Raw genomic sequence first — 26,962 nt, 5'->3', positions numbered from 1 at the left:
CTCCTCCTCCTCTTCTTCCTCCTCTTCTTCCTTCCCAGCCTCTTGTTCGCTACCTCTTCCAGCAGCCAAAAAAGATTCCAACCTTCCAAAGGATCAAATCCTGCCCTAGGAAAGAAGGGATAAGAAGGGGACTGGAACTTTTCTAGGGAAAAGAGAAAGGGAGGGAAAACATCTTCTGAGTTGTAGATTTTAGAAAAAGAAACAAAAAAGTTCCCAAAAAGATTTACTTAGTCCTGGCTGGCTTCACCAAAATATGTTAACAAGTTTTGGGGTGCTGGTGCTTTCTCATAAAGGTGATTTCTAGTCTTTTTTTTTTTTTCTGTCCTGAATAAAGAACTGGTCAAGACAAGTACAAAAGGTAGTGAGGTTGCACATTTATTCCAGGTAAGAAAAGACCCGTGTTCTCCAAAGCCAGTTAAAAGTAGGTAAAGGTCAGGTGTGGTGGCACACACCTATAATCCCAGCACTCAGGAGGCTGAGGCAGGAGGATCATTGTGAATTTGAGACCAGCCTGGGCTACAAAATGAGCTCAAGTCTAGCCTGAACTGCATAGCAAGACCCTGTCTCAAAAAAGATAAGAAAAAAGAAGTCAGAAAAGAAGTGCACTCTACAAGAGAGAATGGATGACTGAAAGAGACAACACAGTGGCCAAGAGTACAATGATAGCTACCTTTTGTATCCCCCTCTCCTCTGGCTAATGACAGACCTAGGCCATCCTATCAAAAAAGTGCTCAAGTTCTCCTGAGAACTGAAGGCAGACTCTCTGATTGTTCCAAGAGTAGGACTTTGAGCAATGCTCCTCTCGTGTGTCCTGGAATTCTGTGATGGACGGCCATGCTCTCTTCCCCAGCTAGTTTGCCACACCTAATCTCCTGCCTCAACTTGGCTGGCAGGAATCCTAGCTATTGCTCGGTGACTTTGCTGCAGGCAACTGGGGAACTGGATGCACAGTGCTCTACTCCCAGCCTCTGGCTTCTGGCATAGTACCAGGCTTCTGATAGTTTAGTAAGTGCACACTGGATTATGTGTCCTTCTGCATATTGAGTGAATTCCTGCCACAGAGGAATGAGGAGTGGTTTTACTCACAAGTCACTTGTTCAAACAACTGGCTGTGCTAGGGAGAACCCACCTTTTTTTCCATCTCCTTCTAGTCCCCACCCTCAAGGAACAGAGTATATCCCAAACAAATTAGCCATATACAACTGAGCTAAAGTGGGAAAGAATCAAAGGCCTAGAATGTTTCCTTAGGGTAAATGAGATTTTTTTTTTTTTAAAGTTTTGTCTATTTGGTACAGAGTCTCACTACACAGCTCCAACTCATAGGGTTCCTCTTGTTTTCAGCCTCCCCAGTGCTGGGATTACAGTTGTGCACCACAACACCGTCTTGGTCACCCACTCAGCATGCCCAAGGTAGGTCTGGCACGGCATGTGGTACCAGAGATGGAACCCCAGTCCTTGAGTTTGCCTAGGCAGGCTCTTAGACTGTTGAGCTATCTCTGCAGCCCATAAATTTGATTTTTAGTAAAGTAAACATTTTCCTCTCAAGATGAGGGCAGGGGAAGCTGACGTCCATTTCCCTTCCTCTGGGCCTTCCTGTGGATGTTGCTCTCTGAAGCTCTCCATCAACCATCGGAGTTTAATCTTTCTGCCTCCTTCTCTGCTTCTCTGAGCCATAGGCCTGGCTATCTTGGGCCTTTTATTCCCGCAGAGGGACCTCCAGCACCTTAGTGTGTTCAAGATTGAGCCCCCGTGCACAGGCAAAGGACAGTCAGCCAGGGTCGTGGAGGTCCGGAAGGACACACCTCCCTGGGGAGACCTGTGATGGGTGCTGACTCGGGCGACGGGATGGAAGTGACGCCTCCGCATGTTTTGTGGTCATTTTGGTTCTTAAGAATGGAACACACATGGGAGTGTTTGATTTTTCTTTAGAGGCTTCGACATAAATAAACGCAAACGCCTAGCCCCACTGATACATTTTCTGTAAAAAGGAAGCTGATGAGCCTTTCTGGGGGTGGCACATAATGTTTGCGTCTTCTTCCGCGGCACAAGTGCAGCACATTTTAAAGTTAACCAGCAGAGAAAACTAGTAAGCATTTTTTCCCCATTTTCTAAAAACTGAATTTGCTGAGCTACCACCACAATTTAGAATGTAAACGTGCTCCAGATGGTGAATTCCATGGAGAAGGGAAGCGGGCTAAGGCGAATGAGAAAGAAGGGTTTCACTCAATCTCAGTATCCGTCAGGAGGTAGTTTACTTTTTGCCAAAACAGCACAATGGATTTATCTGACTTCCTTTATGATTATTCAGCAAAGGAGAACAATAAAAGGAAGTATTTAGAGAACTGGACTAGGAATTTCTCAACACAGTACTTTAAAGAAGATGGGACCTTGATAAATAAAGGACAGTAATAATTAATTGGAAGTGATAAACAGGGAGGAGAGGTGGCTACAAACACAAGTGCAGGATATTGTTCTGAGAGTGTGTCTGTCCAGTCCTGGGTCCTCCGCCCCCCACTCGCCTGCCCACCAGCAAGTACCTCCTATGTGCCAGTCCTGTACTTTCCAATACATATGAAGTCATCTAGTCCTTGTATTCCAATGTGATAACTTTAGTCCTGGAATGTCAAGCTCCAGCATGAAGTTTGTGTAAACTAAATGAACCAGTGATGAGTTTAAATAAAGATGTGCCATGGTGGGCCATAGAGGGGCCTGATAGGTCTTGGCTGAGTCTGAGTATTAGGTCCTTATTAAAGGCTAATTAAATTGAATCTAATTGGCTTGCATACGGTACCAAAGCTATTATAGTGAGCAGAACTACTATATGCTTAGGGGGCTTCAGTCCAGCAAAGGATGGGATAGATATTAAATAAATAGCAATGGGCAGCCTCCACTCCTGAGTACCTGTCCTCCGGGTACACAGCTGTCTGACCCACTGTCATATCCATTCTCTTCCTTCTAAAGGGGCAGCAGGCATGGGGTGGGGCAATGCCACCTCCACCAGACTCTGAATTGCACTACGCCACAGACTGGTTTGAGCTTGTCCTGTGCTGGCTTCAAAGCAGAGATCCACCCTGCCCAGCTCAAAGTGGCTTCGCTGCATTCCTGTAGCCACATTCACTCAGGAGGGCCGGGCAGAGGCACACTGACCACAGCCCAGTCTGCTCTTACACAACCGGTGCCCTGAGCCATTGCTTCCTCCTCCTCCTGGGGCTGGTGGCTTCTGGAGGCAGGGCTAGGAGGTAGGTTCTGGGTCACCCCCCATGAAAATGGGAGCCAGGGTCCCTTTCCTCAAGCTCCACGCACACAGCCAGTTTGAACATCTGGGATCAGACAGGTCCCCCAACACTCCCTGCTCAGCATGTTTCTCTCTGATGTGAAACGCTAGAGTGGCCCTTCGCTGGGGTCAAGGGTCTTTAGTTTCTGTCATCACTGTGGACAAGCTGTAAAACCTCTCCAGGCTTTCCCCAGCTGTGAAATGGAGAAATGATCTCTCCTGTTGTGTGCCTCACAGGTGAGAAAGACTGGTTGAGAAGAGTATTAGTAACAGTATCTGTGACAATAATAGTCGGTTGTGTCTGGAGTGACTCATGCCTGGTTACCCAAGCACTGAACATCCCTGGCCTGGAGTAGGCAGGCAGCACCACAGCCAACAGGGTGATGTCCCCAGCCCAGCTGGCCACCCTGCCCCCAACTCCTACATCATGGAGATGGGGGCAGAGGCTCAGCTCCTTTTACAGTTCTGGTGCATTGGGTTAGAGATGGTTCCCTGCTCCAAGGGCTACATCACCTCTCTCTCAGACACGCTGGTCCCAAAGCTCCCTGTGACTAAAATACGAGGCATTTCCAAGGGAAATGGGTGGAGCTTGTGGAGATAATTATCAGCTCAGAAATGGCAGCCAACTCCCCAAGCAGGATTGAAACCAAAGCCTGAAGTCAGGAAGATTCCTGGAAGGATCTAACATACAGAGACCGGGCAATAGGAATGTACTAATACCAACAAGAGGAAAACATAGTAAGTAACTAAATGTGGTGTATATGTCCCAAACTCTCCTTTTCCAGGGTCTCTTCTCTCCCATGATTCACTGAGGTATTTCATGTCTATAAGAAAGATCATGTGTTTAAGCCAGAAAAGCAAATCTACAAAAACACACAGACTTACCTTAAAGCCCAATTAACCAACCCTACGAGGCCCAAACCTATGGTCTGAACAAGCCAGACTCACTGACTCCGTGCAGCAGGGAAGACACTTGAGGAAACGGCCCAGCACTCAACAGAAAAAGGAGGGGGACCACCTCTTGTAGAGGTTGGGTTTCTACTGCAGTATTTAGGGGAGACTTTCAGGGAAATGGGGCACAGGGTTGAACTGGTAGCCATTTCTCATGCAGGATTAGAATGGGTGGAAATTAACTAAAATCGGACTCTGTCACAAGCAAGGCCAGGTGAGCAGCCAGCTACCCTCAGGAACGGGACTGTTGAGCAGGGTGGGTCAGAGGGAGCGCACCGCACCAAGGTTAGAGAGCAAGGGCGCTCATAGAGGCTGTGGGGCGTTTTACAGCTGCTGCCCAGCTCTAGAGGAAGCAGCATTTCCTGTTAACTTTGCAGCTACTCTTCTCTAGGTCTCTCCTTCCCATTTCAGTATGTCGGGGCTGCTTTTGAACTTTCCGTGCTGAGTGGATCTTTACTCTCCATTTTGGTACAGGTTTTATGTTCTCTGAGCGAGTGCTGCTGCTTAGAGAACCTTCAGGTGGGATGGCCTATAGTGCTCACATCACAGGACGCCTGAAGACATAGCCCCTCAGCTCAGACAGACCTGCTTCTGCCCTTGCTCATCTCTGAGTTCTCAGGCGATTCACCTCATCTGGAAAATAGGAAAAGATAAGACCCTTTGCTTCTGTGAGCTGTTGTGAAGATTAACAAACCCCACCCTTATTATTGTTCGAGACACAGTTCCTTTCCTTATTAATTTCATTTTAAAGATGCTATGGCTTCTGATTAAAAGATTTGTGACATTCATTTTCTCCCTTACAGAGCCCTCTACGTTTTAATAAAGGATTAAGGTATGTGAACTCCAAGCAAGGAAGAGATGAGGAGAAAGGTCGCGGGTACCAGGAGTCATCAACAAGGACTCAGAAGAAATGAAGCTGATGGGGGCAAGGGTGGGGTGGGAGGAGCCACAAGCAGTGAAGCAGAGAACAGGAATCCAAAACAGAAAGAAATTTATCTTTAGAAATCAAGAACTGTAGAGACCGGGGAGATAGCCCAGTGGTCTAAGCACCAGCCTGGCAAGCACAAGGACTTGGGTTTGATTCCTGGTACCACATGCTGCGCTGCTGTGCTGGCCTCCAGGCATGGTGGTGCATGTCTGTAATCCTAGCCCTGGGGAAGCTGAGACAGGAAAGTCACTACGAGTCCAAGCTTTGTAGTAAGACCCTGCACCAAATAAATACATAAATAGAAATTAGGAACCATATTAACACACAGAAGTGAATACATGTGTCTAGATAGATAGACCCTCTGCATACATGTAGACTTTAAATTCACTTTAAAGAGTAACACATACTGTTAATACTGAGAACACCCATATGCCACTACCATGCTGGAAAAAACAAAACAAAACAAAACACAATGTCACCAGTTCCTTTAACATCTCTCCTCCCTTCTTCCCTCCCTTTCTTCTCCCCTTCCCCTTCTTCCCTTCCTCCCTCCTCTCTTTCTCTTTCTTTCTTTCTTTCTTTCTTTCTTTCTTTCTTTCTTTCTTTCTTTCTTTCTTTCTTTCTTTCTTTCTTTTTCTTCCTTCCTTTCACCAGGAATCAAACTCAGGACCTTGTGCTTGCCAAGCAGGCGCTCTGCTGCTGAGCTACATCTCTCAGCTCTTCTTCCCTGTTTCTATCTCTCAGTCCTTCTGAGATAACCACTGGGCCAAATTTTGCATTAATTCTTTCCTCCTTTTTCTTTATACTCATTCATATATGTAGTTCTCCCTGAGCAATGCATTATTTAGACTTTTCCTAAAAGTCTAAATAAATGAAATCACATTTCATATATTCTGTGACATTTCTCACAAACATTCTGCTTGTTTTTAAATAACAGGTTGGTTTTTTTGTTTGTTTTTAAAATGTATTTAGTGCAGGGTCTATCAGGTCTACAGTATCTCACTACACAGATCAGACTCCCAGTGGTCCTCCCAAGTGCTGGGATGACAGGAGCACACCCCCACGCCCAGTTTCAATCGTCATTTCAGAGCGCCCCAGGGGCGAGGCCAGCACAGAAGACTGGGGATTGAACCCCTGGCCCCTGTGTCTGCCCAAGCAGGTACCTTAATCCGCTGAGCTACCTGGCCAGCCTTAAATAACAGTTTTATTAAGATATAATTCATGTAACATGAAGTTTACTCTTGGGGAGTATGCAGCCCAGTGGCTTTTAGTAGTCACAAAGTCGTGTATCCTTCACCAGCGTTTAATTCCAGGACATTTTCATTGGCCTACACCCTGTGTTCAGTCACTCGCCAATCCAGGCTCAGTGAGGGAGGCCCCTGGGAACCACTGATCTACTTCTACAGAAGTAGGTGCATCTGTAGACTCGCCTCCTCCATGCATTATGTACAAACACCATTGTACAGCATGTAGCTCTCTTGTGTCTGGCTTCTTTCCTCTGAGTTTTCAAGGTCCATCCTTATTGGCTCACACTTCACCAGCACTTCATTCAATTTTACGACTGAATAACATTGCGTTGTGTGGACGCGCTATATTTATTTATCTGTTCTTCAGCTAACAGACATTTGAGATGTTTCTACTTTCAAGATGTTATGAATACAACGACTTTGAACATTCATGTACAATGTCCTAGATGTATAAATGTTTTGACTCTCTCAGAGAAAAACTAGGAGTGGAATGGCTGAGCCATCTGATAGCTCTATTTTAACTATTTTGTGGATGTGCAGGAAAGTCAGCCACAGTGGGTACACATTGTACCTTCAATGCACAACGCAGGAGGTTCCACTGGCATTTTCAGATGTGTTATGGTGATTGGCAGGCTATCACTGGTTCACTTTACATCTGTACTGCGCTGCTTAAACAAGCTACAGTTGATGCGCATTGGAATCAGTTCCAGTTTATTGCTGTTATACATGACGCTTCTACCACTCAGCTACAGGGCAACTGGTGGAGATGATCGAGTTTCTTCAGAGTATAGTTGGCCCTCCATATTGGCAGGCTTCACATCTGCAGATACAAGCAACAATGATTTGCAATTTTTTAAATATGTCATTTATTTATTTATTTAGTACAGGGTCTCACTATGCAACTTAGATTCTTAGTGGTCCTCCTGTCTCAGCCTTCCCAGTGCTGGGATTACACACATGCGCCATCATGCCCCGTGTCCATGGCCAGCTCAGTGCGCCCAGAATTCTGGGGCTGCCACGGGATGCAGTACCAGGGATCAAACTCAGGTTCTTATGCTTGCCAGGCAGGCATTTGGACTGCTGAGCTAACTCCCCAGCCTGCAAATTTTTTAAAATCCAGAAAATTCCAAAGAGTGCACCTTGAATTTGTTAAGCGCCAAGCACTGCTGAGTCCGCAGGAACAAAATAATGTGCATCTGCCCCCGGATCATGAGCAGTGCTGCTGTGAAGGTGTGTCTCTCTCTCTCTCTCTCTCTCTCTCTCTCTCTCTCTCTCTCTCTCTCTCTCTCTCTCTTTTGTACCAGGAATTGAATGTAGCACCTCGCACTTGCCAGGCGGGCGCTGTGCTGCTGACCTATATCCCCAGCCCATACCTTTCAACTTTATTTACTAATGCTGAATTATTTTCTAAAATCTCTAATAATCATTTCTGCCCTTGGTGTTTAAAAGTTATTGTTTCATATCATGTACAACTATGAGCATTATTATATATTTTAAAAAATATTGGCTAATCTAATGAGTATGTTACATCCCCTCATCATATGGATCTTTTCTAGATATAGGGGATTGAATACAGGGCCTTCACGTAGAGATACACTCCCAACTTATCTTATTTTTTTAATGTATTTATTACGGGATCTACAAGGTCTCACTACTAGGTCAGACTTGTAGTGATCCTCCTGTTTTCAGCCTCCCAAGCGCTGGGATTACAGGCACGTGCAACCACCCTCAGTCTCAATTGCTGTCTCAGCATGCCCTGGGGGCAGGGCTGGCATAGCATGCTGGAGATTGAACTCTGGTCCCTGCGTCTGCCTAAGCAGACGCTTTAATCTGCTGAGCTATCCGGCTGGCCCCTATTTTTATTTTCATTTTGAGATATGGTCTTCCCAATTTGCTAAATTGTCCAGACTGGTTTTAAACTCCCAACCCTTCTGCCTCAGCCCCAGAGTGCTGGGGCTTCAGGCATGCACCACCAGGCCTGGCTTCACTGTGACTTCCAAACTGCTATACTCTGATTTCTCATCTCACTGAGCACCTTTTCACATGTTTCTGGGCCATCTTGGTTTCTGTCCAGTGAAAAGTGAGGTGTCCTTTACCTGTCTTCCTCTTGTTTTTGTTTGTTTTGTTTTGCACATTTAATTTTTTTGTTGTTGTTGTTGCTTTTGCTTTTTATTTTTATGAGGCCACGTTTGCGGTACGGGACAGCTACACTCATCGTGGCACGTGGGTATGCGCCCGCAACACATCTTAATGCCTTTTATTTTTCTTATTCATTTCTATTTTCCCAAGATTGCTGATTCAAATCCTTTGTCAGATCTAAGTGTCACAGGAGCAGCCCACTCTCTGGGTCCCCTCTGTCCCTCTTAGACAGAAACTACCTTTTTCTCAATAAATTCTTCTACTCTAAAAACAAAAAAACATGTAAGTGTCACAAATATACTTTCAGTTTGCGGCTTTTCTTCCATTTCTCTTCATGATATGTACTTTGACAAACATTATCAATGAATTGAAATGTAGATAATGCATTGATGTATTCAAATATATAAACCTTTTCCTGTAGTTTGTAAATTATGTCTTACTTAGAAACACTTGTTTGACTCAGTGTCATGAAGCTGTCCTGTTTTTTCTTCTCAATGTTTGAAATATTTGTGTTTCATACTCACATTGTTATCCCATCTAGTTTTTTTTTTTTTGTTTGTTTTGTTTTTTTAGCTTATAAATAATAGAAAGTTGTTCTCACGGTTCTGGAGTCACCAATGCCACCCTCTCAGCCTTCAAGCTTCCTCCTGTGTGGGGCTGTTTATAGGCTCCTGCCATGTTTCAGAGACCACTTCGCCCACCTTCTTCTGGTGTGACACAGCCTTAGTTACTATGGCTTTGTAATACACACGGGTCTCACAGGGAGCTTGTCTCCTGCCCGCTCCCCAACCCCACCAGTCTGGCTCTTCTTGGGAAGAGTTTTGACATTCTTGTCCCTTTGCTCTTTCAAGCAGATGTTAGGATAAGCTTGTCACATCCCATAGAAAGCAACAGAATGCTTTCAACTGAAATTTCTTTAGTTCTATAAACTAAAATGGAGAAAGTAGATATAATCAGAAAACTGACCTTCCCTTCCCCCAAACACATTTTCTATTTATTTTAATCTTCTCTAATAAATTTTAAAAGTTGTATCATTTTCTACTTGAAGGACTTATATGCAACCTGTTACAGTCATTCTTAGACATTTTCTTTATAGTTAGAAAATTTAAAATGATATTCTTCTGTTTATTCTTAGCATAAAATTAAAACTAATATCTGTGTTCCAGTTACTCTTCACATTGTTGGGGCAAATACCTGACACTAAAACTTAGAAAAGGAAAGTTAGTGGAGGTTTCAGTCCGTACTTCACTGGCCCCAAGGCAGAGCAGCAAATGGCAGAGGGCAGTTCATGGCAGCAGCAAAGAGCAAGAGCAAAAGGGAGAAGCAGTGACAACAACGGCAACAGAGAGCAAGTCTGTCTCCCTTATGTTGCATCCAGGCTGTCTGCCCCAGGCTGGGTACAGTACTCACACCCAAAATCCCAGTGGATCATGAGTTAACCACAAACTCTAGAAGTCCGCCCCATGACTGCATGAGGCTTTTGGGGGACGACTAGACACAAACCATAAAACTCTGCATATTAATTTTGTGCCTGGACACTTAGCTAAATTTTCTTGCTAATTATAATAACAAACCTGTATATTGTTTGGAGCCTCCCATGTAAGAGTCATATTATTGGCAAATAGAGTTATTTTCACCTTTTTAATTCTTGTACTCCTTGTTATCCTTCTCCTTGTCCTTCTTCTCCCTCTTCTGTCTTATGGAGCTGCCTAAAAGCTCCACTGAAAGCTTTATTTTGTCCCTGACATTTAAGACACAATGATGTTAACACTGCTTTTCTTTCTTGTTGCTCATACATTTTCATGATTGGATGAGGGAATTACCTTCTAGGGATAGTTTCTAAGAGATTAGAATAAATAAATACTGAATGTCTTCAAATGTTTTTTCTGGCCCTATTGAAATGATTATCTCTTTAAATACCATAATGCAACAAATCTTTTTTTTTTAATTTTATTTATTTATTTATGTGGGGGGGGCAGCTCAACCCACCAGGGGGCGGGGCTGGGTGGCATGTGGTGCTGGGGGATTGAACCACGCTCCCTGTCATAATGCAATAAATCTTATGAACATGTTTTCTAATATAACTTTCTGAAATAGAGCCATATATTATTCTTTTAAACATGGGTGGATTATATATGGAATGTTTTTACATCGCTTTTTCATCTATATTCATGAATGAAACAGATGAGTAATTTTTGTTTTTTAAATCTGTCTGTCAATAGCTTGGGGAATCTAGGTATGTGTACAATGAATTTGGGAATATTGTCCCTCTCGCTCGCATCTATAAGATTTTGAGTAGGTTTGGATCACCTCTCTGTCTGTCTGTCTGTCTGTCTGTCTCTCTCTCTCTCTCTCTCTCTCTCTCTCTCTCTCTCTCTCTCTCTCTCAGTGCCAGGACCTTATGCTTGCCAGACATGCACTTAAGCTGCTGAGCTATATCCCCAGCCCCTCCTACCTCTGCCTCCTGAACACCTACCTGGTAGAACTCATCTGTACCAATGTTGTCTTTGATTCAGTTTCTTTAGTCATTATAAAGTCATTCCAGTCTTCTATGTCAAGTAGCAGTGGTCATTATTAGTGTTTTCCTGGGAGTTTGCTAATTTCACCTATGAATGCAACTTTATGGACATAAAGTTACTTATAATATTCTGTTATTCTTCCTGAGCTTGGAGTTAGCCCTTTTTTCTATTCTTCAGGTTGTTTGTAGGTAACTTTTTTTTTGGCTGAGGTAATCTTGCTGAAGCTTTTAGTTTTTGTATTTTTGCTTTCTTTTTAAAGTGTTGTTCTTGTCTTACTTTTTCATTCTTCTCCCTCTTTTGGGTTTTGCTGTGATTCTTTTGCTAACAGCTTTACTTACATATGTAATCCAATTTAATTAATTAATCTTCAGCTTTTCTCCTCTTTTAAATACTAGTGGCTTAAATTTATAAATTTCCCTCAAATTTCTACTTTTTGAACTTAGCACGTTTACTATTTTAATTTATATTATTTTTGTCTTATGTTGAGATATTAGAGGTCACTTGACATTTCCAAATATGAAGCTTTTTAAAAATAAGTGGTTTTTTTGTATTTTTTAAGGAAGGGTCTATACCGTGTTCCGGGTCTCACTACTAGATCGGACTTGTAGTGATCCTCCTGTTTATAGCCTCACAAGAGCTGGGATTAGAGGCACGCACCACCATGCCCAGGCTCAATCGCAGTCTCAGCACACCCTGGGGGCAGGGCTGGCATGACAAGTTGGGGGATCAAACCCCCGGCCCCTGCTTGCAGGCACTTTAATCTGCTGAGCTATTTGACTGGCCCTTGTTTTGGGTGTTGGACTTTAATATTTCCTTGTGATTATGTAAGTTGTCGGATGCTGATTCATTAACTTTGGCAAAAGGTGATTATACACAAGTAAGTTCTATAACAGGGGTCAGTTCTCAAAGTATTTTTGTGCACTTTTTATTTTTCTTTTCTTTCTTATTTATTTAATTTATTTATTTTTATTATTGGTACAGGGTCTCACTACACAGCTTGGACTCACAGTGATCCTCCTTTTTCAGCATCCCCAGCACTGGGACTTCAGGCATGTGCCACCATGCCCAGACTGGGTGGCTGGCTCAGTGCACCTTGGGGTTGGGGGTTGGCATGCCATATGGTGCTGGGGATCAAACCCCAGACCCTGGAATTATATTAGTGACTTTGGGTAGTGAAACTGTCTGTGGTGCAGTCCTCAGAGACACACAGTGGTGTTCCGTGTTGGCCATCGCCAATTACCTGATCAGCGGGGGCACATCCTACGTCCCAGATGATGGACTCACAGCACAGCAGCTCTTCAACTGTGGGGATGGCCTCACCTACAAGGATTTTCTCATTCTTCCTGGATACATAGACTTCACTGCAGTCCAGGTGGGTCTGACTTCAGCTCTGACTAAGAAGATCACACTCAAGACCCCACTGGTTTCCACCCCCTTGGATACAATCACAGAAGCAGGAAAAGCCATTGCAATGGCACTCATTGGTGGTGTTGGTTTCATCGACCACAACTGTACCCATGAATTCTAAGCAAATGAAGTTCATAAAGTGAAGAAATATGAACAGAGATTCATCACAGACCCTGTGGTTCTCAGTCCCGAGGATCAAGGGTGAGATGTTTTTAAGGCTAAAGCTTGGCATGGCTTCTGTGGCATTCCCATCACAGATACAGGCCGGATGGGAAGTCACTTGGTGGGCATCATATTCTTGAGGGATATTGATTTGCAGAAGGAAGAGGAGCATGACCAGTTTGGAAGAGATCATGACAAAGAGGGAAGACTTGGTGGCAGCCCCTGCAGGCATTACACTAAAAGAAGCAAATGAAATTTTGCAGCTCAGCAAGAAGGAAAAGTTCCCCATTGTAAATGAAGATGATAAGCTGGTGGCCATCATTGCCTGGACAGACCTGAAGAAGAACAGGGATTACCCACTGGCCTCCAAAGATGCCAAGAAGCAGCTGCTATGCGGGGCAGCTATTGGCACTCAGGAAGATGACAAAGATAGGCTGGACTTTGTTAGCCCAGTCTAGTGTGGATGTTGTGGTTTTGGACTTTTCCCAGGGCAACTCCATCTTCGAGATCAATATGATCAAGTACATCAAAGAAAAATACCCCAATCTCCAAGTAACTAGAGGCAATGTGGTCACTGCAGCTCAGGCCAAGAACCTCATCGATGCAAGTGTGGATGCCCTTCAGGTGGGCATGGGAAGTGGCTCCATCTGCATTACCCAGGAAGTGCTGGCCTGTGGGAGGCCACAAGCAACAGCCATGTACAAGGTATCAGAGTACACAAGGCTCTTTGGTGTTCCTGTCATTGCTGATGGAAGAATTCAAAACATGGGTCACATTGCCAAAGCGTTGGCCCTGGGAGCCTCCACAGTCATGATGGGCTCCCTACTGGCTGCCACCACTGAAGCCCCAGGTGAATATTTCTTCTGTGATGAGATATGGCTAAAGAAATACCATGGCATAGGTTCTCTTGATGCCATGGACAAGCATCTCAGCAGCCAGAATCGTTACTTCAGTTAAGCTGACAAAATCAAAGTGGCCCAAGGGGTGTCAGGAGCTGTTCAGGACAAGGGGTCTATCCACAAGTTTGTCCTCTACCTGATTGCTGGCATCCAGCACTCCTGCCAGGACGTTAGAGCCAAGAGCTTGACCCAAGTCCGAGACATGATGTACTCTGGGGAACTGAAGTTTGAGAGAAGAACATCCTCAGCCCAGGTGGAAGGTGGTGTCCACAGCCTTCACTCATATGAGAAGTGGTTTTTCTGAAAAGGAATCTGTCACACATCCTTAGTTTTTCAATAAAAGTTTGGAAAATTAAAAAAAAAAAAAAACCTGGACCCTGCTTTTACCTAAGCAGGCGCTTAATCCCCTGAGCTATCTTGCTGGCCTTTCTGTATCCCTTTTTTTTTTTTTTTTTCTATGTACTTTTTAAAAAGCGTGCCTTTTATTTACTAAACTATGATATTAACCACATGTCTATTAGATCAAACTTGCTAATTGTTTTATTTATACAGATATTTTTAGAAGTACAAAACCTGGATATATTTACCTATTAAGCCTCGTTTGGTTAATAAATGATTCATAGTGGACTCCCATGGATATAGGACAAAGACAAGCCAGAAGAATACATGGGACTAGAGAGCAGCAGCTGGCACTCCACAGAGCAGTGGCACCAAGGCTTGACAGCTGTGCAGCACATCTCATAAACTTCTCTGTATACATAACTGTGAAATGCTATTATTTTACAATAAAATCTATTTTTCATGGCAGTTTGTTTCCATTTCTGCACAGCTGTCTGGGAATTGGTTTTGCTGAGCACAACACTGGAGAACTCTCTCCCTATAAAACAGGAGGAAAGAAGTTGCCAAGCAGGAGCCGAGGAAGAGGAAATTCCATGCCAAGACCTGAGAGGACAGAGTGAGGAGCTGGACAGGACTGGTCCTGTGGCCCGGGCTCTATGAATGGCAGTGTGCCCATCCCCTGGGGACTCAAGGCAGCAAATCAGAGTACTACACCCATGGGAGGTCGGGGCATCTGAGCCCACTGTGTTAAGTGGAGGAGGTCAGCCACACAAGCTGAAGCGTCACATGGTTTCTCTTACTTAGAGAAACCTAAATCATAAATAAAGACCAAAATAAAAGATAGATAATAGGAAGAAGGGAGGTTTTTCTCAAAGGGGAAGAGGAGCAAGAGATGGAGAGGGAAGGGAGGAGAGGAGAGGGAAAGATGGAGAGCAAAGGTAAAATGTGTTACATACGAGCACCAACTCCCCACAAAGAATGTGTAAATACTATGTCCTGAAGATTTGTACTGACAAAAGATGTTTAAAAATGAACAAAAAGAAGAGGACATTCTGCTTAGGCCTTAAAAAGGCTGCTTAGAAAGAAGGTATAATTATAATCATAAGCACGAATAATAATGTTCAAATAACATCGTACCAACAGGATATACATGCAGTAGGGAGGGTGCACAGCAAATAATCAGAGTTTGTTGAGAAATAGGTGGAGGGATTACATGAATGAATGGAGCCGGAAGCCTGATCGAGGTGTGCCTCATGCCAATCATGTACATTAGATTCTACTATGTACTTGAGAATGGAGGAGGAGACAAGGGGAAGTGGAGGCCCAGCTATGGTTACAGAACGTGGTCCTGGGGCCAGCAGCACTCGCATCGTGCGGGAATTGTTGGAAATACACATTCCCCGGCTCCACCCCACACCTTCTGAGTCAGAAACGCTGGAGTGGCACCCAGCGAGCTGCACTTTACCAAGCCCTCTGGGAGATGCTGAGAGCCACTGGGCTGACCAGAGGCATAGGAAAAGCTGGCAGGAGCAGGTGGTGGGTAAGAAAACTGGCTTCCTTGGCTGGAAAAAGTCACCAAGTACCGAGACAGGATCTTGTGCAGACTCCCTAGCTCACCTTGCCCCACTCTGGTCTTCCGCAGAAATCAGGCGAAGACTGCTTTCTTTCTTACTGTGACTCTGGGGATCAGCAAAGGGTCCTCAGGCCAGCCACCCCCTATTCTGTACATCAAATCAGCTGTGAAGCAAAGCATGTAGGCAACCTCGCTAGGGACAAGGAAGCCCAGGGAAATAATGTTCTCTCTTCTTGAAATCTGCAGCAAGGAAAAGTTTCTTGGGACTAGGCAGTGAGGGTTGGATGTGTCATTTGGCCATCATCTTGGAGAAGGTGCCCCTGTCTGAATGCCTTCTCCTGTGCCAGCCCTCAGCCTCCCAAGCAGATGGCCCCTTGGGGCAGAAAGTCCTACCATCTTCCAATCAACCAGTTTGGGGGAATAAAATTTTCTCTCTTCCACCACCTTGCCTCCTGACTAACCTGGGCAAGCAGACAGAGTCCGTTCTCAGTAACAATGTCAAGGGTTGGTGGGAGAACAACCTTGCAATCAGAGGCTGGGAAGCCTTACCATTACTGGTGAAATACATTAAGTTTGTCTCACAAACTACCCAGCTTGTGTCTTCATATAACTAACATGAAAGAAAAACTTACACAATCTCTTCAGTACCATCAATTAGCTCCATGTTGTCCCCATTCTGTGTTTTTATTCATATCCATAGATCATGCTTAGTAATAAGTCTTATGATTTTGTAGTAGACTGCATTTTGATGCATTAATAAATGAATTTACATTTCTGTTTTGGTTTTAACTGTTGTATTGTACTCTTTAGCTCTCCCTAGACTATCTCTGGAAATGTTTTTTTGTTTGTTTGGTTTTTTGGGGTTTTTTTTTTTTTTTTTTTCAGAACTGGGGATTGAACTCAGGCCCCAGTGCTTGCCAGGAAAGTGCTTATTCCACTGAGCCATCTCCCCAGCCCCTGGAAATGACTGTTGTAGCAGAATCAACTAATAAAATTATGAAAGTGTGGACTATGAATTTTAAAAGTTCAGGCCTAGGCTAAAGAAAATGGGATTTGGGAGTAAGAAGCAGTTAGGGCAAATTTTTTCTCATGCTGGAAACTTGATAAAGCTTGCTAGACTGGAACAGAAGTCTAGGAAACCAGAAAGAAGGAGATACATGTCATGGAGCTCCTGGCCCACCTAGACCCATAGGGCCCTGAGGGTGACACTGGGCTACTTTCCTGAAACAAACCTAGCAGGTGGCAAGTTCAGTCCATTCCACACCATGCTATAGGGACTCTACTCAGATATGCAGACCTAAAACAATCTGGAATTTTCCCTGGGCCTGACATGGCTTTATGATACAACCCGAATGTAGCCAAGAGAGGCTGACCTAAAGAACTTTTGTATTCAACAACAGAAGAGCAGAAGACAACTCTAGTCCTTCCTGGATCAAGGAACAGAGAAGATAGGAACTGATTTGGTCCTGATGGGGGCCAGAGAGAAGATAGGACCTCAGGGGAAAGTCACAAATAGGGGGCAGAGGGGACAGTGACAGAACAGAGAATCTCCTATTATCACCCAGAATCAACACCACATGGCCCACCAGACATATGACACAGAGCACAAAAGGGACTTGAAAAAGAAAGGAAAAAACCCTTGCTTGTAGAAGATTTCAAAAAGTTACACATTTGACACAATTCATGATGCAGTCTGAGTCATCGTGGTTACGGTCATGTAAGATGGTTTCATATCTTCTAACATTATTATTATTTGAAGTGATTTATCCTCATCACTTAAAGTGAGGTTGATGAAATTATAGCCTCACTTTTAATTTTTTAATGTAATAAGTATATGTTTTTAATACAGTAAATAGTTTTCTGACAACATTTACTTGTCACCTGTAATTAAGCCAGATTCTGGACTACTGTAAAGAATTCAGAAATGAAAAAAACACAAAACATGATGTCCCATTGCCTGATGGGAGAGATAGAAATGCAAACTGGTTATCGCAAAGAACTATGGGCAAGACCGTACAGGCACTTATAATTGTGCCTTCTTCTAAATTATTCCTAGGATGAAGTCCTCAGTAGTAAGAGTCCTGGGCTAGAAGGACAAATTTATTTCTCAAGGCGTCAATCTGATTTATAGTGAATAAAGTTTCTGTCTTATAGCATGTGTAATACTCTTTGCTTGGAAAATACTTTCTAAACTTTTGTTTTAATTTATTTAATTTTTTTATGTTTTAAAAATTTAAATTCTCTGTCTAAATTTGTCTCTTCCTGCCTCAGTCTCTTTCTGTCTTTGTCTCTGTGCCTTTCTTTCTATGCCTCTCTGTCTGTCTGTGTCTCTCTGTCTCTCTCTGTTTGTCTCTCTCTGTCTCTCTCTGTCTCTCTCTGTCTCTCTCACCTCTCTCTCTCTCTCTCTCTCTCTCTCTCTCTCTCACACACACACACACACACACACACACACACGGAGGAACAGGCTGCTGTGTAGTCCTGGCCGGTCTTGAACCTGCTACGTAGTCCAGGCTGACCCTGATCCTCCTGGCTCACCTCCTGAGGGCTTGAGCTACAGGTATGCACCACTGCCCAGCTTTTCTATGATTTTAAAGCTTAGAAAATTCTTCACTTAAAAATGTGACACCTACTCATCTCTATTTCCTGCTAGAAATTGAATTTTTCACTTGTCTAATTAGTTACTCCATCTGAAATTCAATTTAGAAGTTAATCGGAGCAATTTGCTTGTTAAAGTAGCTAAAGCTATTCTTCCTTTACTTAGTATTTAGTGACATGTGTTAAAATAAAACTCGCTCTGTAAAGGACACCAGCTTTGAGACATTACCTGGTGGTTCTTAGCCTGTGATGTGTCGGTTGCTCCCTTCGGTGGCACTAATGGTGCGCAGGGCTTCTTGAGAGCCGAGAACCATTCAGGACGAGGAAATCAGAATCTGGTGTTCTGGGCTAGGCTGAGGAAATAATTCGAACACAGACCGGAACATAGCGCAGATAGAGGGAGGGCCACGGTCATGACGTGAGTGCTCACCGCACAGAAGCAGAGGCCCTGCTAGTGCTCCTAGTAGGAGCAGGCGGAGGGGGAGAGAAGAAAAAGGCAAGGGCTTGCCCGCACCCTTCTGCTCTTGAAAGAGGTCTCTCAGGGCAAAAGCGGGCAAGTGAATAAACAACTGACCAGCTAGACCTGAAGAGTGTGAGAAGTTCGGGGCCTTCTTCGCAACTGGACAGAGCTTGGGAAAACTACAGTCCTGGCAGAGAAGCCTTTGCAGAGGGCGACGCTGCAGCCAGCACCATAGGGAAGAGGAAGCTGCAGCAAGGATTGAGGCTCCAACTAAAAGCAGCCTCGGAAGAGCCGCACAGCACGTTGGAGAAGCGCCATCTAGTGTCTGCTGGAGCGCGTACTTCTGGTTTCCGTTGCTACACCCAAACCCCGGAAGCTGAGTGCTTTGCAAAGAAAAGAAGTGTATTTAGCTTACAGTTTTGGAGCTGAGAGTCAACTCTGTGTCCAGCTCTGGGCCAACTCTGACAAGGCTGCCTGACTACATCACTGCATGGAAGATAAAATTGTGGCAGGCATTCATGTGAAGAAGAGAGATCACATGGCAAGACAGGAAGACAGAAAACCAGAGGGAGGGCCAGTTTTGCTCTTTTATAGCAATTCTCCCTCATAGGAACTAGCCAGAAACCCACAAAGACTACTTAATCCCTTCTGAGCACAGCACTCCTAATGACCCACTTGCCTAGCAGTATTCCTCCCTCTGGAAGGTTCTACTGTCTCAACACCACCTCACTGATGACCATGGGACCAATCCCTCGGCACATGAGCCTTTGGAGGACAAGCCCATCCAGGCGGTAGCCCCTTTCATGAAGATGTGCCAAGGCTAAGCCGCGAGGAGAGACCTCGGCTCCAAAGGAGGAAGCTCAGCATGCGGAGCTCCTGTCATCAGAAGCAGTGGCAGAGACAGAGGGCAGGTGGCCAGCACCAGTGGCGCCCACTGACAAGAGGATCCAGCCGGTTGGGCCTCTTCACCAAGAAGGATGAAGGAGGGCCACCTCAGAAGCAGTGGGGGAGCTGGAGGGATGGCTCAGCAGCCACTCTGCACCTGGACGCCAGCACTGGAGGAGGCACGAGAGACCCCTCCAGCTGATCAGAGCTTGAGCTTTGAATTGACTGCATTACCTGAGAGATCTGAACAAAATAGAAGAGACTAAATTGTCACTAACTGGCAGCTTGAGATGCCTTGCTAATGGCACTTGGTTCTTGCTGTCAGCAGAAACAATCATTCAGACTAAGAAAAATATGCAGAACAAAATTTTACATTTTTGAACTGATAAGAACAGATACTACACTTGATCTTAGCCAAAAGGCCAAGAAGCGATACAATTTAACATTTTTGAGAATGATTTTTTTTGGGGGGGGCTGACTCAGGCTGCCCATAAGGGTGGGTCTGGTAAGGCAGGTGGTGGTAGGGATCGAACTGCGGTATCTTGTGCCTGACTGCATTTGTATGAGCAGGCACTTAAACAACTAAGCTAATGGGCAGGCCCCCCAGATTTTATGTTCTTGTATCTGAGTAATATGGCAATTTTGAAACTATTACTACTACTACTACTACTACTACTACTACTACTACTACTACTACTACACACACACACACACACGAGTGCGCACGTGCATTTTCTTTAGACTTTTTGAGCCTTTAAAGTCAGAACCAAGCTTTCAATATATTTGGAAACTATGTCCACAGGCAATTTCTAAAGTTTTTTTTTCTTTTGATAGGGATAGCTAGGATTTCTTTATTCTCTCTTTCAGAGAAACTCAAAACCCCTCCATGTACTGGTAATCTTGCATGCAGTATGTGGCGACCAGCGCAGATCCTACAGAAAGCTTTGTCCTAGTAGTGAAAGCGTGGGACGATGGGAAACGCTGCTGAATTTCTCTGGGAAAATCCTTGTGCGTGCTCATGTCCCTGGCACTCCTGGAGGGGAGCAGCATGAAGCCTAGAGCCGTCCTGACTTAGAGCCTCTGTCCCAACACTCAGCAGGGTCCTGTCGAGGGCACTCTAGGGTCCCTCTTTTGGGCACAAGGTGGCAACAGCTACCCACACTAGGGGACACACCACAGCCTGTGGACCCTGAAGACCTGGTGGCAGGGAAATGGCCCACGTGTTAAGAATGGAACAGATGGAGGGAATTTGGTCCTGAGAGGAGGGTGGAGGAAGGCCCTTGCCAATCTAATGAGTTTGTTCTGCAGGAAAACCAAAATCCACTGTCCCAAGCCACTGCAATTTCAGGTTTTTTCTACTGCTTTCTACGTAGCAGTAAAAAGCATGACTTACCACCGGGTTTGGCTTTCCTTATCAGCTCCCAGCCAAAGCACAGCAAACAAAAGCTCAGCCAAGCACATCCCCAGGCTGCCAGGCTTGCCGGGGGATCTGGAGGTCTGCTGAGGCGTCGGATGCTAACAAGACCGTTCTGTTTCTGCCCCTTCCAATCTATCTGACCTTGTGCAAACTAGGTGACCTTGGGCAAAAGAGGTAGCCTCTGTGCCTCATTCCCATACCTGAGACAAGATTCTATTCTCATCTGGCTTCCATGACAGTTACTGGGAAAACACAGACAGCAGCGGAAGAGTGGCCAGGCCATAGATTCACATCGTCAGACACACACAAAGCAAGGGAGGAACACAGGTCTCTGGGGCTTCTCCCACACACGCACACCAGGAAAAGGACTGCACAGCCCACTCCCTAGAGAAGTCTCAATTCTAATTTTTCTTCAGTTCTTTCTTTGCTGCCATTGTCTTCCTTTCCTCAACACTAGAGGGTGCTTCAAGACTGTCACCCCTCCACCTCTACCCCCACCCCACCACCCCTGAGTCAGCAACTGGCCACACAGGTAGAGGTCACTTTGACCAAGAGATAGGCTTCTCACCATTAGAACAGCCAACTCACCTTAAGGAGCCAGAGCACTGTCTCCTGTTTCAAACCCATCCCAGACCACTTTCCCACAGCCGCAGTCTTCTCCTTCCTGACAGTTACCAACTTGTGTAAGTGATTGAGCATTTATTTCTACATGCTTATTTCTACTCTGCCTGTCTATGACAAGATTCCCCCCACCCAGCAGACTATGTGGGAGGGACACCCCTGTTCTGTTCACTACCCGTTCTCAGTACCCAGCATAACTCTCGGGTACACAGAGCTTCTTTTTTATTTTAAAGAGGGGAAAAAAAAAAAAAAAAAAAAAACAAATAACCAGAACAAAGACAAAAACAAAGCAACATAGAAAAACAGAATTTCAAAACAAGAATAAAAGTTTAACAATGGTTGTTATATTACATATTGCTAGCATAGAATTTGTTGCTCAGATTAGCAGATGTAGGCATGCAAGTTTGGACCAGCAATCAAACATTAACCCTTCTTTTCACTAAACGTTATTTTTTTTCTCTTGCCCCTTTTCATTTTTACTTTTTAAATTTGTTTTAAAAAGAGTATAAAATAACAGATTAGACATTAGAGACTATGCGTATTTAAAAGAACAAAATGGAAGGTATTCAACCTTGGTTGCTATATTGCACATTGCTGTCCTCAGTGAAGTTGCTCATATTACAGGTATTGGCATACAGAGTTGGTGAAACTACAAATTTTAAACATTAACTGCTAACCTTCAAAAAACCAACAGAAATCAGCAGCAGCACAATCACCTCTGCTATTCTGTGTATATACTTACATGGTTTTTTCTCCTTCCTTTTTTCCCCTTTCTTTTCTCCTTTCCCTCATCTCAATTGTTTATTCCCTTTATTCATTTTCTTTATGTTTTACTATATCTTTTTAAATGCACTTATTTGGTGCAGGGTCTCACTATACAGCTGGGACTCAAGTGATCCTCCTGTCTCAGGCTCCCCTGTGCTAGGATTCTAGGTGTGTGCCACCACACCTGATTTCAGTGGCTGACAGTGCTCCCAAGGTTCCGGGGCCAGCATGACAAGTGGTACTAGGATTGAACCTGGGTCTTTGCACTTGCCAGGCAGGCACTCAGACCACTCAGCTATCTCCCCAGCTCCATTCTACTATATCTATTATACCTTTCAGATTTGATTTATTCTTCCAAGCTCTTACATTAGGGAGACAATACAATGTTTCCAGATGTGAGTCTGATTTATTTCACTTACAAGTATAGTGTCTAGTTGCACCCATTTACCTATAAAAACCTCAACTTTATCTGTCTTTATAGCTGAGTAATACTCCATTATGTAAAAATACCACACCTTTTTTATCCATTCTTCAGGTTATGGGCATTTGAGTTGTTTCCAAGATTTAACTGTGACAAATTGTGCTGCTACCAACATGGCTGCACATATATCACTGTGGTATGACGTTTTCAGTTCTTTTGGAAAAATACCCAGAAGAGGATTACCTGGATTGAATGGGACGTCCAATCCTAGTTTTTTTTTGAGGAGTCGTCACACTGGTTTCCATAGTGGTTGTACCAGTACATTTCCATTAGCAGTGGAGAAAGGTTCCCCCCCACACACACAGCCTCTAGAATTTGTTATTAATTGATTTCTTTATGGCAGCCATTCTTTCAGGGGTGAGATATCTCACTGTTGTTTTAATTTATTAAATTCTGGAATGACCAGTGATGTGGAACATTTTTTCATGTATTTATTTGCTATTTGTATTTCTTCCTCTGAGAAGTGTGTACTCATCTCAGATGCTCATTTTTGGATTGGGTCTTTGAATTTTGGGTACCTGATTTTTATTTTAATTCCTTATATATTTTCTATAGAAGTCTTTTGTCTGGGTGATTGTTGGTTAAGATTTTTTCTCAATTTTTGAGTTGTCTTTCCACTCTGTTGGTGATTTCTTTGGATGTGCAGAAACTTCTCAATAAGATGAGATTAGTGGTTTTTCATTCTTTGAAGTATTTCCTGAGCAGTTTGATTTTTGCTCATGAGTTCTCTGCCTACCCCTATGTCTTCAAGATTGCCACCTCTTTCTCTTCAAGTAGACTTAGTATTTCTGTTTTAATGCTTAGACTTTAATTCACTGTGACTTTAGTGCGTGGTGATAGACCTGGGTCTAATTTTTGTTTCTGGCATGTGGAAAGCCAGTTTTTCCAGCACCATGTGTTAAAGAGGCTGTCTTTCTTCCAGTGAACATATTTGAACTCTTACGTAGAGCTTCTTGATATTACTTAAGGCTTCATTAACCCTTCATTTCTGACCTCTTCTCCATTGCCCTTCCCTCTTCAGCATCAATCTGAACTTGCTCTACATGTCCCTACCATCCCAACTTAGAGTCTTTGAGTAACTGTCAGTTTGCTAAAAGGTTTTTATTTTTCCTCTTTTTCTGGTATAGTATGTCTGCTGCCAGCACCCTTCTCAAAAACCATACCTACATGTGCAGTTCCTAAATACCTTCAAGATATGCTGATAGAAAAATTTATCTAGATGGGGCCAACTCAGATAGTGATGAAGGACTGAATCTCTCTGGAGCTCCAGAAGTCTTACCCACTGAAGGGGTAGGGATACTGATTTATGAGATCATTGCAAGGTTTATATAAGGTCATAGCAGTTATGGAAAGGACTAGCAGAAATTATACATTCTAGTAAAAGATAGTTATTTGTATTAATATTTTTTCAAATTTCCAAAAAGTTACAAGTATTTGAAAATGGAATTGGCTTGAGTTCTTTGTCCCTGGAAATGTCCAAACTGAGGCTAAATGCTCACTTTTGAAAGAAGGCTTTGAAGATATTTTGCCTTGAATAAAGTTATGAATCAGGTCACTTCTAACTAAGGGCCCCTACTTTACAACTGTATAAGACTCCTTTCCTAACTTTTCTGACCTACTAAATTCTCACATTCTTTGGAGGTCTTGTTTTGTGGGCTGTAGAAGTACTGTGTTGATACTTGAGCTTTTGCATTTATTCTACAATAAAGTCAGTTAAAGAAGAAAACCTAAGCAGAGATGGTTCAACATATATAAATTAATAATTGTAATATGCCATACTAACAGAGCCAAAGACAGAAGTCACATGATCATTCTGATAGATGCACAAAAATCATTTGATAAACTCCCACATCAATTCATTATAAAAACTCTACCGAAAATCAGAACAGATTTTTTTTCTGTATTTTAGGGAAGGATCTACAGGATGTTTAGGGTCTCACTACTAGAGCAGACTCATAGTGATCCACCTGTTTACAGCCTCCCAAGTGCTAGGATTACAGGCTCATGCCACCAGGCCTCAATTGCTGTCTTAGTGAGCCCCGGGGGTGGGGCTGGCACGGCAGGCCCAAGGATTGAACCCCTGGCCCCTGCATCTGCTTGCAGGCACTTTAAATCCACTGAGCTATTTGGCTGGTCCAGAACAGTTATTCCTTAACTCAATCTGATAAAAAGCAATCTGTGACAAACAGCCAACATCATACCAAATGGTCAAAAATTGAAACCTTTCCTTTAAAATCAGAAACAAGATAAAGATGTCCAGTATCACCATGTCTATCCAATACACCTCTAGAAACATTACCCAGAGCAATTAGACAAGAGAAAAAAATATAAAAGAAATAAAGACAGAAAAGGAGGACTGGGGAAATGGCTCAGTAGAGTAAGCACTTGCCTGGCAAGCACAAGGGCCTGAGTTCAATCCCCGGTTCCGGCAAAAAAAAAAAAAAAGAAAAAAAGAAAGAAAGAAAAAAAAAGAAAAGAAAATGGGGGAGTTGTCATTATTTGGAGACAACATGATACTTTACATAGAAGATCCCCAAAACTCCTCCACAAGACTAGTAGGTTTAATGACCAACTTTAGTCACATAGCTGGATACAAAGTCAACACTCAAAAATCAATAGCATTCTTGTACACAAATAACAAACTGACTGAGAGAAAAATTAGGGAACTCATACTTTTCTTTTTTTTAGGGAAAGATCTACAGGGTGTTCAGGGTCTCACTAGTAGATCGGATTCATAGTGATCCACCTGTTTACAGCCTCCCAAGAGCTGGGATTACAGGTACATGCCACCATACCCAGTCTCAATTGCCATCTCAGTGCACCCCTGGGTGTGGGGCCAGCACAGAAGGCTGTGGATCGAACCCCCAGCCCCTGCACCTGAACCATACTTTTCATAATTGCACTGAAAAAAAAAAACTTAGTAATTAATCTAAGAAAGGAAGTAAAAGATTTCTAAATTGAAAACTACAATAAGCACTTGCCTGGTAAGCACAGGGTCCTGAGTTCAGTCCCTGGTACTGCAAAAATAAATAAATAAATAAATAAATCTAATTAAATTAAATTTTAAAAAAGAAAACTACAGAACTTTAAAAAATGAGATTAAAAAGTGTATCAGAAAATGGAAAATTGGGCTGGTGAGATGGCTCAGTGGTCTAGAGCACCTACTTGGAACAAGCCTTAGCAAAGCACTGGGACCACGGTTCAATCCCCCAGCACCACATGCCAGCCAGCGCCGCCCCCTGGTGGGCTGAGCTGGCCAAACACACACACACACACACACACACACACACACACACAAAAGAAAATGGAAAATTATCCCTTTCTCTAGGGCAGGAACAATGAACATAATAAAAATGGTCATACTCCCAAAATTATTATACATGTTTAATGCAATCTTAATCAAAATAGTGTTAGCATGCATTACAAAATAGAAAAAAAAAATCCTAAAATTCATTTGGAATCAGAAGAGGCCTAAAATAGCAAAAACAATTCTAGTCAACAAGGGCAAGCAGGAAGCATCACGATCCCTGATTTGAAATTATACTACAGAGCTACTACGTAAAGAACAGCTTGATATCGGCCAAAAGATGGGCATAGGGATCAGTGAAACAGATTAGAAGATGCAGACACAACTCCAAACTCATTCACCTCATCTTTGACAAACTGGCAAAACACATTCACTGGAAGAAAGACAGCTTTTTTAATAAGTGGTACTGGGAAAACTGGCTTTCCACACAATGAATTCTAAAACTGGACTTGTAGCTCTCACCATGCACTAAACTAAAATTGAAATGGATTAAAGTTCTAAATATTGGGGCTGGGGAGATGGCTCAGTAGAAAAAGTGCTTGCCTGGCAAGCGCAAGGGTCTGAGTTCAATTCCCTGTTCCGCGAATAAATAAATAAATAAATAAAGTTCTAAATATTAAAGCAGAAAAACTAAAACTGATGAAAGGGAGAATAAGTATAACTATTAAAGACATAAATGTAGGCAAAGACTTCATTTTTTAAAAAATTGCACAGGAAGTACTACCAAGAGTCAACAACTGGAATGTCATTAAAAGCTGTAGTGCAGAGACCCAGTCCTAGCCCAGGTCCGGTGAGTGTGCGAGAGTTTCCTGCTACCCTGCGCCCGCGGGACCAGTCCCAGCCCAGGCGCTGCGTGGGCCGGACCCTCTCCCACCCCCTTGGGCCGCCCCCCACCACTCCGCCCTACCTGCCCCACCCCTCCTGCCAAGTAGGAGTTTCTGACCACTTCTGGGAACCCCCAGACCCAGTCCTAGCCCAGGTCCGGTGAGTGTG

General features: G+C 43.6%; 1 protein-coding gene and 2 pseudogenes across 1 annotated transcript in view; 2 read left to right on the top strand and 1 right to left on the bottom strand.

The window, feature by feature from the left end:
• Positions 1–12,169: 12,169 nt before the first annotated feature.
• On the top strand, positions 12,170–13,890 carry LOC101588284 (annotated as a pseudogene).
• A 4,556-nt stretch (positions 13,891–18,446) lies between these two features.
• The window catches only part of Fcamr (Fc fragment of IgA and IgM receptor), a 61,664-nt gene continuing 53,148 nt past the window's right edge, over positions 18,447–26,962 (top strand). Inside the window, exon 1 of the mRNA XM_023701183.1 lies at positions 18,447–18,451. Coding sequence (XP_023556951.1) covers positions 18,447–18,451 — 5 coding nt within the window. The remainder of the gene's footprint in view (positions 18,452–26,962) is intronic.
• On the bottom strand, positions 19,643–19,812 carry LOC111812621 (annotated as a pseudogene).

The sequence above is a fragment of the Octodon degus genome, unplaced genomic scaffold, assembly GCF_000260255.1.
Source record: "Octodon degus isolate 3935 unplaced genomic scaffold, OctDeg1.0 scaffold00131, whole genome shotgun sequence".
Taxonomy (NCBI): domain Eukaryota; kingdom Metazoa; phylum Chordata; class Mammalia; order Rodentia; family Octodontidae; genus Octodon; species Octodon degus.
This window is presented reverse-complemented; position numbering and strand designations above follow the sequence as displayed.